The 15,927-nt window shown below is 34.1% G+C and overlaps 1 protein-coding gene and 1 long non-coding RNA gene across 13 annotated transcripts in view; one reads left to right on the top strand and one right to left on the bottom strand.

Moving 5' to 3' along the window:
- LOC118624063 overlaps window positions 1-7,747 on the bottom strand; it is a 34,247-nt gene extending 26,500 nt beyond the window's left edge. Inside the window, exon 1 of the long non-coding RNA XR_004958328.1 lies at window positions 7,719-7,747. This is a non-coding gene — a long non-coding RNA (uncharacterized LOC118624063). The remainder of the gene's footprint in view (window positions 1-7,718) is intronic.
- LCORL (ligand dependent nuclear receptor corepressor like) overlaps window positions 1-15,927 on the top strand; it is a 143,321-nt gene that overhangs the window by 96,379 nt on the left and 31,015 nt on the right. For 8 of the 12 annotated variants that reach the window (XM_036251930.1, XM_036251868.1, XM_036251878.1 and 5 more), the window contains 2 exons: window positions 1,292-1,543; window positions 14,957-15,050. In XM_036251930.1, coding sequence (XP_036107823.1) covers window positions 1,292-1,543; window positions 14,957-15,050 — 346 coding nt within the window. Of the gene's footprint in view, window positions 1-1,291; window positions 1,544-10,452; window positions 10,548-14,956; window positions 15,051-15,927 lie in introns of those variants that run through there. The other 4 variants (XM_036251938.1, XR_004958321.1, XM_036251949.1 and 1 more) reach the window with 4 other exon arrangements.

The raw sequence follows: 15,927 nt of genomic DNA, 5'->3' as shown, positions 1-15,927 counted from the left end.
CAAAAAAATTGCCTTCAGATGTCTTAGCAAGTTTTCCAGCTTATACTGAACCCCTAAACTAAAAAGACTTGGCCCTTCAGTCTCAAACAGCCCTGGATAAGTACAGACCTATTCACTTATCACTGATCTGCCTGGGTAAGAGTTGAAGCATTTAAGGAGCAGTGAACTAGTATCTCAGGAAGTAGGGCCACTTCTAGGAGGAAGAAGTGTGGAACCTAAGCAAGTATGCTTAGTCCTCCTTTCCAGTTTACCAGCCGTTCTACCTCTGAAGGAGCAGAGTAAATAAAAGCATTGGATTGAGGCCAGAAGTATATGTGTAAAAAGCCACCACCAACTCCCTCTCCCTAATACCAACATTTTTATCATTATTACATACTGTGACTATAACTGATCCGTCCTTATTCCATACCTCTCTTAAAATCGTTCAACTATTTTGACCTCTTGTGCAAGTTTCAAGTAGAATTTTAGATCACTGCTGGTCTTCATTATAGTTGTAGCTGATCAACATGTTTGGGAATCAAGGATTAATTAAGATCCTTATTAATAATATTACCATTTTTATAGGAGAATCTTAGTAGATGCTTATAGAAACATTTAGGAGTGAAATGTCATAATTCTATAATTTACTTCTAGTGGTTCCGCAAACCAAAAACAGGTAGTGAATGTGGCAGAATACTAACAATTCTTGAATCTTGGTTGAGGCTGTCTGTGATTGTACTGTTCTTTATTTTTTCGGATTGAAATTTCTCAATATAAAAAGTTGAGGAAAGAAAAAAATCCTTGATGATGATGTTCAAATTGTATAGGAAATGCATATTTGACAGAATTGAAGAATTTAATGGTAATTAACAGTTATGAGAGTTTAAATTGTTTTAGTAATTAATGCATACACTTAGTATATTAAGTTAAACATTGATTACTTATATATACAATTTATATTCACATACTAAAATGTTTTAGTATCTAGTAGAATACATTTAAATTAAAACTCTAATAATAAGATATAGAACTTAACTTTCTATGTCTAATTCCTCATCTGTATTTTAGTTTGTGACCAAAAATGTTTATTTTTAAGAAATGATTAAATATGCCAAGTTTGGGATTGATGTATTATAATACTAATTACATCTACAAGGTTTCTATTTCTAAGTCCTAGAAACCATTGGCAGTTATGGACTGATACTAGAAAGACTTCTGAAATCATTAATTTGTAATAAAAATACGATAAGTTTAAAAATTGGTATATTTGCATTTCAGTTTTTAATGCTTATTATATTTATTTCTTCTCTAGATCTTCCTCACAACTGTGATCCTAACATTCCCCTAGTTGCTCAGGAATTAATGAAAAAGATGATACGTCAGTTTGCAATTGAGTATATTTCAAAAAGTGGTAAAATTCAAGAAAATAGAAATGGTTCAATTGGACCAAGTCTAATATGTAAAAGTATCCAAATGAATCAAGCAGAAAACTCCCTTCAGGAAGAACAGGAAGGCCCCTTAGACCTCACTGTGAATCGAATGCAAGAACAAAATACTCAGCAAGGTAAGACTTTCTGTGTTTGTGTAATACATAATTTTATGTTTTAGTATTCTTAAATATAAGTAACCTTGTATTTATAGAGAAATTGTAAAAGTAACATGACTTGTAATGAGCCTATATAATACAGATTAGTGGGAAGTGCTAACTTAGAGGTTTTATATAGTATTTAACTTTAGTTTATAAAAGAAGAAATTTGAGTTGCTTTCAGTCTCTTTACAATAAAGTGTATGGTGAGAGAATCCTAACAAGCAACTTAAAAGCAAAGTAAACACATGTATATGATAAAAATTATTTTTTAAAGGTACAGCTGAGAACATTAAGTATTTGCTGTACAGTTTTTTACACTTAAATGAAAAATAAAAAGAAATAGATGATATATCTTCAATTGTTGATATAACTGGGGAAAGGGAAAAGTTAATACATGTGATTAATATACTGTAATCATGTAACTAACTATATAGAGATCCATTTTTCATAAGAGCCCTAATGATGGGGGTTATATTGGATTTATCTAATAGTTGATTGAAGAAAAGGCCATAATTTACAGCGGGAAGGAGAGAAGAGCCTTTTAAGCGCTTGTGGAGGATGCCAAATAAGTGTTTGACTCAAAAAGTTAGAACAAGTAGCTTTTGTTAACACAAGATAGGGAAATTATTGTCAGTCCATGAAGCCAGAAAAAGACCAGAATTAAGTTTGATCTCAGAAGGCAGTGTGGTGTTTGGGGCTCTAAAGTAAAATACACTGGTCGTTGTTTAAAGGAAATAGTCTTTTCATTGCATAAAACAGATCAAAATTGAGAGGGAGCTGAAATATGGAAATAATTTTCTGTAATTTTTATAAGTGTATGTATAAGGATATCAGACATTAGGTTATATGAGAGAAAAAAATATCAAACATGACTATAGTATAAGGCTTAAGGAAAAATATATCAGTACATAAAGTTTGGAAATTAGAAAGCATAGGATTTAAAATTTATTTTTGTTTGTTTTTCTTTTTCTTGTTTCACATCCTCTTATATCTCTTCTACTTTGTGGAAGGCAGTTCACTGTTCTAAAGAGACTAAAACATAGGCTTTGGTATCTGAAAGACTTGTGGTTGACATCCCAGCTCTGCTCTTTAAATTACTTGAACTTAACCAGTTGTAACTTTAATTTCCTCATTGTTATTTGGCAATAATAAAAAACTATTGGAGCAATGTGAAAGTTAAATATAAAGGAACCAGCTCATAAAAGATACCCAAACACTAGTCTCTCTGTACTCTCTACCTCCTGTTCCTTATCACCACAGATGAGAAGCCTTAGAGGAACTATGATAGTGATCTGTGAATTATTGTATGGCTGTTACACTAACGTAAAACTGAACTTTTTCTGAATGACCCAATGAGAAGAATTAGGGTTGCTAGCTAGAAGTTAGAAACAGATTTCAGGTCCATAAAGGAAAGAATAGTTCTAAGGATCAGGCAGTTCTTAAAGTGGAAAGGGACAAATGAGTCCCTGGTTGCCTTATCATTAATTAGAGGTATTCAGAAGCATTATATGGGTGATAGGATAGATGAAATTTTAAAAGTTAAATTTCATTTCTGTCATTCTCTGGTACTATGAACGTAAGTGGTAAGGCAGACCAAACATATGTAGAAAACAAGTAATGTAAATTATTTAAATTATTGTGATATCCTAGGGAAAGTACACAAATATGTATGTGAACATCCTAAGGGATAGTGGATATATATAATCTAAACTTTAGTTTTCTTGATGATTTGGGGAATGATTTTTTTGTCATATGTGATTTCAGTGCTCTTACTTCAGGATAGGAATCATTTAGTTTAGTGTATCTTATAGAGAGTAAAAGAGAGAATGGCAATAGTTGAGTCTAAAAAATGAGGTAGGTCCCAGCCGGTGTAGCTCAGTGGACTAAGCATTGTCCAAGAGGTCACCAGTTAGATACCCAGGTTGTGGACCAGATCCCCAGTATGGGGCGTGGGGGGGGGGCAATTGATTGATGTTTTTCTTTCAGTGTTTCTGTCTCTCTCCCCCTCTACCTTCCTCTCTATCTAAAAAAATCAATAAAAATATATATTTTTTAAAAATTAGGTAGGGACCACATTATGAGAAAGCCATGTAGGATATGTTAAGGATTTTGACTTTTCTTAGGGCCACAGAAAGCTGCTAGATTGCTTTAAGCACAGAGTAATAAAATCAGGTTTTCTTCTGTGATACAAGTTGGTAGGCTTTAACTTTGCCTACTTGCATACCAAATTTTTTAAATAAAAAATTGAGCACATACCCTTTGATGCACATGTGTGTGTTTGTGTATTTACATACACTAATACTTTATATGTGCTCATCTTATCACAAATTAAATTTTTTAAGATTGAAATAAAGATGTTACACACAATTTTATGAGACTGACGCACTACCTACTGCGCTAATGAGGCACCTTACATACAATTTTAAATGTCTTGTTAATCATGATCATTGCCGGTATCTTATTACACAGTGTAGACTTTGTGAAAGAATTAGTACTGATAGAAGGTATAAATCCATATTTCAAATGGTTTCTTAAGAATTTTTTAAAAATTGACCTGATTGCACTGTTTTTACCTTATAGTATAATCATTAAGTGCTTATACTAGTAAAAGCAATGTTAGTTCTGCCTTTGTTTCTTATTTGCTACTGCTTACATTTTTCATATTATTCTTACTCTATAATTTCTTAACAGTACTCATTTAAGTTAATTGTTCGTTTTATGAGTTACTTTATTTAAATTAGATAGTGTAGCCCTGGCCAGTTTGGCTCGGTGGATAGAGTGTTGGCCTGCAAACCAGAGTTGCAGGTTCGATTCCAGTCAAGGGCATGTACCTTAGTTGCGGTTCAGTCCTGGCCCTGGTCACGCGGGAGGCAGCCAGTTGATGTGTCTATCTCTCTCAATGATGTTTTTCCCTCTCTCTCTCCCTCCCACTCTGTCTGAGGATAGATGGAAAAATATCCTCTTGTGAGGGAGGAGTAGGTAGGTAGGTAGGTAGGTAGGTAGATAGATAAAATAGATAGCATAATTCATAATCAATAGATAATCTAATAAATAATGTAATAATTTATGGACAGTCTAACCTATAAATCTATAAAATTATCAACCCCAAATAGTTTTATAGGTTACTGTATATAACCTTGAAGCATCGGATAATTCCTATAACTCATTGACTATTTTAAAGAATAGAAAACAAATTTTGGTATAATCTTTATACCAAAACCAGACAATAGTAGCAAAAGAAAGAAAAGTTGCACACCAGTCTTACAAACCTACCTGCAAAAGTCCTAAATAAATATTAACAAATTGAATATAGTGAAGTATAAAAACATGATAAATAATGACTAGGGAGGCACAGATGATTCTGCATTTAAAAAACTTTTCAGCTTTTCCGCATTACCAAAAGAAAAGAAAAATATCGTTATTATAGATACAGAAAGAAATTCTACAAAAGCTGACACATTTATGATAAAAAAAATGCATATCAGACAAAGAATATATGACCACTTTCACTACCAGAAGCATCATAACGTAATGATTTAAAGTAATGAAGAAGACAAAAATGTATATCACTACTTTTTAACTTTTTATTAAAGGTTTTGACTTATTACATGATGAGAAAAATAGAAGTATGTAAATAAGCAATATTAAGCAATAGGTTATAAGGAAAGAATGAACAAAATTATTGTTGCTTATAAGCAATATGATTGTGCATGTAGAAAATATAAAAGAATATTTAGGTAAATTTGTAGAACTGATGAAAAAGTTCAAAAAATATACTAATACGATCAGTACATATTACTACATATCAGCAACTACCCAATTAGAAAATCCAGTTGTAAAAAAAAGTATCTACAACAGCAACAAAAGCAGGAAAAACATTAGAGCATCTAAGAATGAAAATAATAAACTGTTTAAGACTTTATAAAGAACATTATTGAAGAGTATAAAAGAAGTCTCCCAAAATGGATGGTTATATTTTGAATGAATGGGAAGACTAAAAGATGGCAGTTCATTTTTATTTATTTATTTATTTTTTATATGAATTTTTATTTATTTTTTTGTTACAGATATTTTACCTTTTTACCCCATTGGCACCCCCCACCCTATCCCCCCTCCACCCTGTCCCCGGCTTAGTTGTCCATGTCCATTGGTCATGCATACATGCATATAAGTTCTGTGGTTTATCTCTTCCCACCCCCCCACCCCCCATCCCCTCTTCTGAGGGATGTCAGTCTGTGCCCTACTTCCATGTGTCTGGGTCTACTATATTCCTCAGACTGTTATGTTCATTATATTCCGTATATAAGTGAGATCATGTGGTATTTGTCTTTTTCTGCTTGGCTTCTTTCACTTAGGATAATACTTTCCAGGTCCCTCCATGTCGTCTCAAAGGATAAGAGATCTTTCTTTCTTACAGCTGAATAGTACTCCATTGTGTATATGTACCACAGCTTTTTTATCCATTCGTCTACTGGTGGACACTTGGGCTGTTTCCAGATCTTAGCTATTGTAAATAGTGCTGCTATGAACATGGGAGTACATATATTCTTCCTGATTGGTGTTTCAGGCTTCTTAGGGTATATTCCCAGCAGTGGGATCACTGGGTCAAATGGAAGTTCAATTTTTAATTTTTTGAGGTAGCACCATATTGTTTTCCATAGCGGCTGCACCAGTCTGCATTCCCACCAGCAGTGTATTAGAGTCCCCTTTTCTCCACACCCTCGCCAACACTTGTTGTTTGATGATTTGTTGATGGCGGCCATTCTGACAGGTGTGAGGTGATACCTCATTGTTGTTTTAATTTGCATCTCTCTGATGATTAGTGATGTTGACCATTTGTTCATACGTCTCTTGGCCATTTGTATTTCCTGTTTGGAGAGGTGTCTATTCAGCTCCTCTGCCCATTTTTTAATTGGGCTCTTTGTCTTCCTTTTGTGGAGTTGTATGAGCACTCTATATATATTGGAAATTAACCCTTTATCTGATACATCATTGGCAATGATGTTCTCCCATACAGTGGGTTGCCTTTCCATTTTGATGATTGTTTCTTTTGCTGTGCAGAAGCTTTTTAGTTTGATGTAGTCCCATGTGTTCATTTTCTCCTTTATTTCTGTTGCCTTAGGTGATGTATCAGTGAAAATTCTGCTCCGTATGATGTCCGAAATTTTGTTGCCTACATTTTCTTCTAGAATTTTTATGGATTCACGGGTCACATTTAAGTCTTTTATCCATTTTGAGTTTATTTTTGTGTGTGGTGTAAGTTGATGGTCTAGTTTCATTTTTTTGCATGTAGCTATCCAATTTTCCCAACACCATTTATTAAAGAGGCTGTCTTTACTCCACTGTATGCTCTTGCCGCCTTTGTCAAATATTAATTGAGCGTATTGCCTTGGGTCCATTTCTGGGTTTTCAGTTCTGTTCCACTGGTCTATATGCCTGTTCTTGTGCCAGTACCAGGCTGCTTTGGTTACAGTTGCTTTGTAGTATAACCTGATATCTGGTATTGTGATCCCACCTACTTTGTTCTTCTTTTTCAAGATTGCTGTGGCTATTCGGGGTCTTTTTTGGTTCCATATGAACTTTTGAAGTATTTGTTCTAGTTCTATGAAATATGTCGTTGGTATTTTGATGGGGATTGCATTGAATCTATAGATTGCTTTGGGTAGTATGGACATTTTAATTATGTTAATTCTTCCAATCCATGAACAGGGTATGTGCTTCCACTTTTTTATATCTTCCTCTATTTCTTTTTTCAATGACCTGTAGTTTTCTGGCAGTTCATTTTTAATATACTTACAAATTCAATGTAATTCCAATCAAAATTCTGATAGGGTTTATTGTGAAAAATCACTTGCCAAACCTAAAATTTATGAGCAATACTTAAAGAGCCAAGAATAACTAAGTCAAAGGTGGTGAGAGACTTGCTCTAAAACATATCAAGACTTATTTAGTACAGTAATTAAAACAAGGTGTTATTGGCCATATATAAGTTAGTAGAACAGATTAGAAGGTCCAGAAACATTCATACATTAGTAGAATATTGGTATAAGACAAAGATGTCATTATAAATAGGGAAGGATGAACTATTCAATAAATGGTTTGGGAATAATTGACCCACATGGAACAACAAAAAAATAGGTGGATTCCTTACCTCACGCCACCCACTAAAGTAATTTCAGTTGGGTTAAAGGTCTAAATCTGAAAAGAAAAACAAAGTTAGAAAAGATTTAGGATGATATTTTAATGAACTCAAAAGAAGTAAGAATTTCTTAAGATGCAAAAGTACCAATTCGTACAACAATTTGGTAAATTTGACTATACTGAAATGGAACTCAGTATTATAAAAGTGAAAGTTCAAGCCTCAAGTTGGAAGACAGTATTTTTGCAACTGATATTCAAACTGGTACTATTCACCTAAAAAAACAAAGCTACAACCAATGAGAAAAACATAACTCCTTAAAAAAATAGGTAAAAACAGTTCTCATAACAGATTAATCAAATAACCAAAGAAAATGTGCTCAAAAAATTATCCTGCCCAGTCATCATCCAATATACAGTTCTTTTATTCTGTAGTGTAAGATACGGTAATTCAACCTAACTTGTAAAAAATTTTGTTTGACAGCTCTGACAATTAAGCTCAGATTTCTGAAACATCTGCTCTTTATATTTTTTACATCTGCAACAATATTTTGCTTTACAGTACTGTAAATATTTGTGGAAATTATTATATCTCCAAGACTTCTCTTTTTTATACTAACGTTTACGGTAGTTCTTTCCCATCTGCTACAGTATGAGAAAGTTTATTTCTTTTACTTACTAGTGCTGTAAATATTGGTTGATACTATTATGTCTCTGTAAACCTCTGTTTTCCTTGCAAATCTTTTTAGCTTTTTAATTCTTCATAACTCAGTTTCCATATTCCTCATTTTCCTTGCCCTATCTTTTTTTTTTTTTTTTTTTTATCCTCACCGAGGACATTTTTCCATTTTTTGTTCAGGCAGAGTGGGAGGGAGAGAGAGGAAGAGAGAGAGAGAGAGAGAAACAACATCGATGTGAAAGGAACACATCGAGTGGCTGCCACCTGCACAACCGACCAGGGCCGGGGACAAACTGCAACCAAGGTTCGCGCCCTTAGCGGGAACCGAACCCGGGTCTCTAAGGACCGCAGGCCGACGCTCTAACCGCTGAGCCAAACCGGCCAGGGCAAACTTTTTTTTTTTTTTTTTTTTTTTGATATGTGCCCCTAGCAGGAACTGAACCCGGGACTCTCTGGTCCACAGGCCACCGCTCCAACCGCTGAGCCAAACCGGCCAGGGCGTTCCTTGCCCTATCTTTCACAAACTCTAAACTAACTTAAAATATAGTTGCCCCTAGGGAAACATTTTCATTTGCCTCTCTATTGCACTTTCTAGCAGGTGTTTTGATATTAGAGATATTTCTTTTTGTACTTTCAATTTTGCAGATTTGCATAAATACTCTGAACCTCAGAAACTGGGAGGAACTAAGTCACGCATTGCCTGTACAAATGGTTCTTTTTTGTCCTGGCACACTAAGTTAAAAAAAACAGGTAGAAATACCATTGGTGTATCCAAAAAGTTTTTTAATTTCAGTTTTACTCTGGGGCCAAAGTAAAAACTTCTCCTGAATTTTAAAGCACAGGAAGAAATTTTCAGCTTAGAGACCTGTATCATTATCATGACAACCAGGAAGGGTTTACCAATCCTAGACCAAACAAGATCAAATGTGGGCAGAGATGAAACCACAGCACTTCTGTGGCCTTGTTGCCATTGTTTTGTTTTGTTTTTACCATGAGTTTCAGTGACAATCCTGGTAAAACTTCAAAATAGTAAATTTTTCACTTCATTATAATTGTTTCCATGCTTACCTCCCCACTGTAATCTACCCTTGAGAGAAGAAACCAGTCTGTTCACTTGTATACCAAGTGCATACATGATGTATGACATGCTGGATTTATTGGATTGAAAATCTTCATTATTTTCAAATGCTGCTGACAACTAAAATGAGATTTGATCATTGAATTTCTGATTTTTTTAGCATTAACTTATTTTAAACATCTTGGTTGGAAAATACTCTGAAATATCATTATACTTTCTTAAACGATATGTCATGATGAAGATTAATTATTGCACTGCCTTGTAATGACTTGACATTTTTAGAATTATTTCCCTTAGTCTAATTGGCAACAGATAAGTAAAAAAATTTTTAAAGAACTACTTCACACTGCTATGGCTATAATATGCCAGTCATTTTCTAGGCACAAAGGAAACAATGGAGAACAAGATAGAAAATGTTTCTGCCCTCATGGGACTTATATTCTGCTGGGGTAGACAGAAGATAAACAAACAATTAAATAATTTCAAAAAGTGATAAGATCTGTAATGAAAATCAGAGACAGTAACAGCAAAGAGTAATAACAGTGGCAGGCGGGAAGATGTTATGATGTTGGAATAAATGATCAGGCAAAACCTCTGAGAAGGTGATTTGTCCAGTCTACAACCAGTAAATGGTAAGTTTGTGTTCATTATTCAGAACATATTCAAATATACGAAAAAATACAGCACAATAATCTTGTTCCTGTCACCCAGACGTATTACATCCTTTCATGTATTCTTGGAAGCAACTACTGATAATACCTATTTATGCATCTGTAAGCAAAATAGTTTTGTGTGCTTTAAAAATTTATGTAAATACATACTAAACGTACTCTTGTTGATTTAGTATTGCTATTTGCTTCTCTTACTCATTAGATTATCAAAAATTAAAAATCTCAAAACCATCAGGTATTGTCAAGGATACAGGAAATTTGGTAATATCTACTAAAGTTCAAATGTACATGACCTGCTGTCTGGCACTTCCACTTCTAGGTGTATATCTAAGAAGAATTCTTATACACAAGAAAACATTTGGAAGAATTTTTATTTCAACATTGTTTACAATTGTAAAAATCTAAAACAACCTAGATACCTACCAGTAGGTGAATGGTAAATAAATTTCAGTCTCTCCCTTTCTCTGTTTTCTACTTACTCTATATTGCCCTAAAGTATTTAACACAATACATGTTTAGTTTTTATCTATAGAGTTAATTATTAGTACTTTGGAAATATATACACCAAAAAAACTATCTAGTTATGATGTAATAGCTCCATTGTGAAGGAGTGATGCTGTTACATGTCACCATTTAGCTCATCAACAAGGGCAAAAAATTGCCCTTTATCCTCCACTCCTGATCTTCCTTTTTCTTAATCCTCCTTCCCAAGCTCTCTCTCCCCTTCTCATTGTTTTTACTTTACTAATTCGGATAGTCATAGGGGTAACTCATTATGATTTTCCTGGTTCTTGAGCTACAGCCTTTATGATAGGAAAAAGAATTATGGTATCATAAAATGCCAAAAAAAATGTATAGGTGATAATACTGCTAACAAAAGTGAGATTTTCTATAGATAACTAAAATTTATCTAAAAATCCTTGTGTATTTATGAATCTTGTATTCACTACATAAATGTTCATTGATTAAAGGATTTTACTGTGTGGCAGAAATATGTTAAAGGAATATGTTTTCCATTTTCATTACATAATAGACTATATAATGTGTTATTTTAGTTAGCAAATACTTTTTAGGACAAAACTTCTAATAGGGGCAACCTAAGTAAGGAGAAGGGACTTCTCACCTGGCTCACTGTTCAGAGTTCCTAAAGAAAAGGAAGCAGGAATGTAGGCCTGATTTGGGTAGCTCTCTTAAAGATGAAACAGGGCTTATTCTCAGGTTCATCCTCAAGATTAAAATTAGATATAACCAGGGCTGTCAACCCAGCAGTCAAGGAGTGGTCCAAAGAAGACAAGAATACCTTTATTGCCCTAGCCAGGGAGATACAGCCTAGTTTGCATAGTTAATGTAAAGGATAGAGAGAAGGGGTTTCTTGCAGCTTCTTATTTCTGGTTTGTGGAATTATTAACTCTAGATAGACTATATTAAAATTCTAGAAGAGTTTAGAATTGAACTTTTTTATTAATTTATTCTGTAATTTGACTAGAAATAACAGATTTAAAGAAAGTGTGTTTTACATGCTATAAACTACAAAACACATGAGCAAAATCAAAACTAGTGAATAACATGAATATGGATTAGGTAGTCATTTTTTGAAGGAGGTAGTCTAATAAGGTCTTGAAATAGTAAAATTTTAATTGCTGAAGAGAAATGAGATAGTAAAAGAAAATACATTTATTTATGTATTTAAATTTTAATAGGTTATAGCACTCTACTATTTATGAAATAAAAATGAAAAGGTTAAGATCACTGACCTTGAGGAGTTTAGTCTCGTGGAAGAAAAAGATACATGAATCGCCCTGGCCAGTTTGGCTCAGCGGTTAGAGCATCCACCTGCGGTCCGGAGAGACCCGGGTTCGGTTCCCACTAAGGGCATGTACCTCGGTTGCGGTTTGTCCCCGGCCATGATTGGTCGTGCGGGTGGCAGCCACTCGATGTGTCCCTTTCACATCGATGTTTCCCTCTCTCTCTCTTCCTCTCTCTCCCTCCCACTCTATCTGTACAAAAAATGGAAAAATGTCCTCGGGTGAGGATAAAAAAAAAAATTAAAAATAAAAAAAGATACATGAATCATTAATTGAATGAGAGTGTCATAAATGTTATAGGATACTGTTGACTCAAGGGAGACAGTAATTAGTCTCCACTTGGGATCTTGATCTTTAAAGATGAGTAGGAGTTTGGCAAGTTGAAAAGGTGGAAAGAGCATTCTAGGCAGAGGGTACCATACACTGCAGTTTGGGAGACCTGACACCACATCACATGTTTGAGGAACTACAAGTGGTTAGAAACACAGGAAGTGTGTGTGAGTTGGAGACTGAGCATAAAATTGAGTTGGATGGATACTTTAGGGCAAGATACTTCATTAACAATTTTTGAAGATACGATGTACCATATACTTTGTTTACCTGTCCATTCTCCCCTTTTACAGTTTTAACCTAGGCGTTTTAACCTCTATAGACATACTGAATTTTTTTCCAGTTCTTCAAAATTTTATTGAACACATATTGTGTGCCAGACACTATTCTAGGCAGTTGGTATGCATCAATCAATAAAATATCATGGTTTCTTCCTTCACATAGCTTATAGTCTGGTGGCTAATACTGGTAAGTATATAAGCAACTAGAATGCCCTCTGCTAAATGCTAAGTAATATAGGTAAGTGTGGCAGGACTAGGAACCTAGAATAATGGTGTTCAACCAAGTCCAAGTTGTACCTGAATGATTGAATGATGAGTAAGATTTGGTGAGAGAATGAGTGTGGGAACGGAAGGAGGAAAGGATTAGGACTCTTCTAGGCAGAGGAAACTAAAAGTGCAAAAGCCCACAAAATGAGAAATAGCATAGCACTTTCCCACCCATAACCCCTTGCAGTCCATTCTTCCCACAGCAGATTGATGCTTTAAACACAAATTAAGACGTGGCTGGTTGGCTCAGTTGGTTGGAGCATCATCCTGCACACCAAAATGTTGCAGGTTCAGTCCCTGGTCAGCACATACCTAGGTTGGGGGTCAGGGCATGGACAGCAGGCAACTGATAAGTGTTTCTCTCTCTCCCCCTCGCTCCTTTTCTCTCTCTCTCTAAAATCAATGAAACATATCTTCGGGTAAGGATTTTTTAAAAATTAAAATTTTATCTTTATTATGCTCAGAAGTCCCCAATGATTTCCTGTGTCTCTTAAAATAAAATTCAGATTTCTTACCATCACCTACAAGGTCCAGTGTGATCTGACTTCCTGCAACATTCTCTTCTCATCTCACTCAGCCTGACTTACTCTGCTCCAGCCACCCTGGCCTCTTTGCTGTTCTGCAAACGTTCCAGACATGATTTCATATCATAGCCTTTATATAAACTTCCTTCTAGAAGCTCTCCCCCAGATAATCTGCTTTGTTGGTACCCTCACTTTGTTCAAGTCAAAGAGGCCATCACTGATAACACTCAATAAAATAGCAAACTCACCCAGCTGGTGTGGCTCAGTGGTTGAGCATCAACCCATGCACCAAGAGGTTGCAGGTTCGATTCCCATTCAGGGCACATGCCCAGGTTGTGGGCCCGATCCCCAGTGGGAGGCATACAGGAGGCCGCCAGTCGATGTTCTCTCTGATCGATGTTTCTATCTCTCTCCCTCTTCCTTTCTCTCTCTCTAAAATCAATAAAGAAAAAAGAATTTTTTAAATTAAAAAATAAATAAATAAAATAGCAACCTCTTCAGCCTACTCTCCATACTCTGTCAGCTTACTCTGCTTTATTTTTTTTTAAGGAGCCCTTATCATTAATCTGAAATGTGTTTGGTGGTGATGGTGAGTGGCTTATGACTTATCTCACTAGACCTAAGCACCATAGAAATCAGTACTTTGTATGCCATTTTTACTGCTGCTCTCCAAATTCTTAAAATAGTGTTTTGCACATAGTAAGCACTCAATAAAATTATTATTGAATTATATATAGTAGGTTATAGGTGAGACATTTTATTATTTTTTTCATCTTTGTGTCTTGCCAGGACGCTTAAGTGTTAAGTAGATTTATATGATAACAGTAAAACTCACTTGATTTTTTTTTTTTTTTAAGAAAACTAGCAGTAGTTTTTAGTATATTTTTAAGCATATATTTTAAATAATGATTCCTATCTTACAGCTTACATTTTCAATGTTTTAACTGTCAGGAAATATATTATTAACAGTATTATTTATTGATGTGTTTTAAATTCATAGTTTATTTTTATTCTCTCTGATCCTGAAGTTTATCAGATTAACAATATGTGTGAATTGTTGAAGTCTTATTTATGTAAATTTAGTATTATAATAGTAAAAAAAAATAATAATAACTACATTTAATAACAAACACGCAGTTGTTTTCTAACAGGTATTTTTCCTGAAGTGTCATATTGTAGTTATATCTTCATTCATTCACAGATACAACCATGATATATTACATAGGCAGTGACTCAACTATCCTACGTTTCAGTTAGTTAAAAGAGTAAAATTTTACACTGTAATTTCTAAAAACACAATGGTTACATAGTCACATTTTACCTAGAGTATATGTTCCACATATTGCTAGTCCTAGTAAATGCTAATCATTGTTCTCTTATTTATTCTCATGTTTTCTATGCTCTCTTTTGTGCAATTGACATCATTCCTACTTTCCCAAAGCATCATCTGGGCAGCCTTGCATAGAAACAGTTATGGATGAGCAATCAAATGGCTGTTCACTGCAAACAGTGGGCAAGGTGACCAAGGATTGATTTTAAACAGGTTTTATATCATAGCCTGTTTGTTTCTTTAATCTGTCACAAATATAAAGTTTTCTCTCTTGCAAAAATTATAGGGGATGGAGTGTTAGATCTCTCTACAAAGAAAACCAGCATAAAATCTGAAGAGTCATCCATATGTGATCCTTCTTCTGAAAATTCAATGGCTGGGTAAGCAATATCTAGGAAATATAATTTAATATTAATATAAAATTGTCTCTGCAGAGAACTCTAATGCTACTCTGAGTAGATTGACATTTACAGTTTCCTTCAGAGGCTTTGTCACTCATAAGTGTTTGTCTCTCATACTTTCCATTTTGTCCTTTCTCTTTCTTTTTTATTCTTTCTGTTAAAGAAAAGTTATCAGAACAATCACCAAACTTTAGTTCATGTTACTAAAATGAACTACCAACTTAACCATAGAATACAAACTAAGCAGCAGGACGAGTAGAGAATTCTAAATTCAGTATTCAGGAGGCAGATTTAAGGGAAATATGTACTTTCATTGTTTAATTTTTTAAAAATAAATTTTAAAAGTACTATACTTACTAATTCTTATAATTAGTTTATAATGTTTATATTTTTTTCCAGTGTGCATTAGGTGTGGTGGCAGACTATTTAATATATTTAGTAATCACCACAAAGTCCTTTTATGCTTTGAATGAAATCTGTCATTAAATTAACTTAATATATAATTAGTAGTGAAATGCTGTTCTGTTGAATTTTTTTGTAACTTTTACATCTTCCCATTAACAAACTACACAGGAAGCTATTTTTGTCACATTTAAATCTCAGACGTAGAGTGTGATTTGTTTAAAGTTGTAGTAGCTTTTGAATCATGAGGTATATATAGTAAGCTTTCTGTTTGAGAAACTTTGAAATTACAATGATACATTTGAAATAGAAATAACATTTATAATACCTAAAATTATTTTACCCAAATATAACTTACCTGCTTGTTTCAAATTGTACGTTTTTGTCTAGAGAAAAATTGGTTTTGTGGAAATATGGGATATTTGTGTTTGGAAATATTCTTGCTGCTACAAAT

The sequence above is a fragment of the Molossus molossus genome, unplaced genomic scaffold (genome assembly GCF_014108415.1).
Source record: "Molossus molossus isolate mMolMol1 unplaced genomic scaffold, mMolMol1.p scaffold_m16_p_1, whole genome shotgun sequence".
Taxonomy (NCBI): Eukaryota; Metazoa; Chordata; class Mammalia; order Chiroptera; family Molossidae; genus Molossus; species Molossus molossus.
This window is presented reverse-complemented; position numbering and strand designations above follow the sequence as displayed.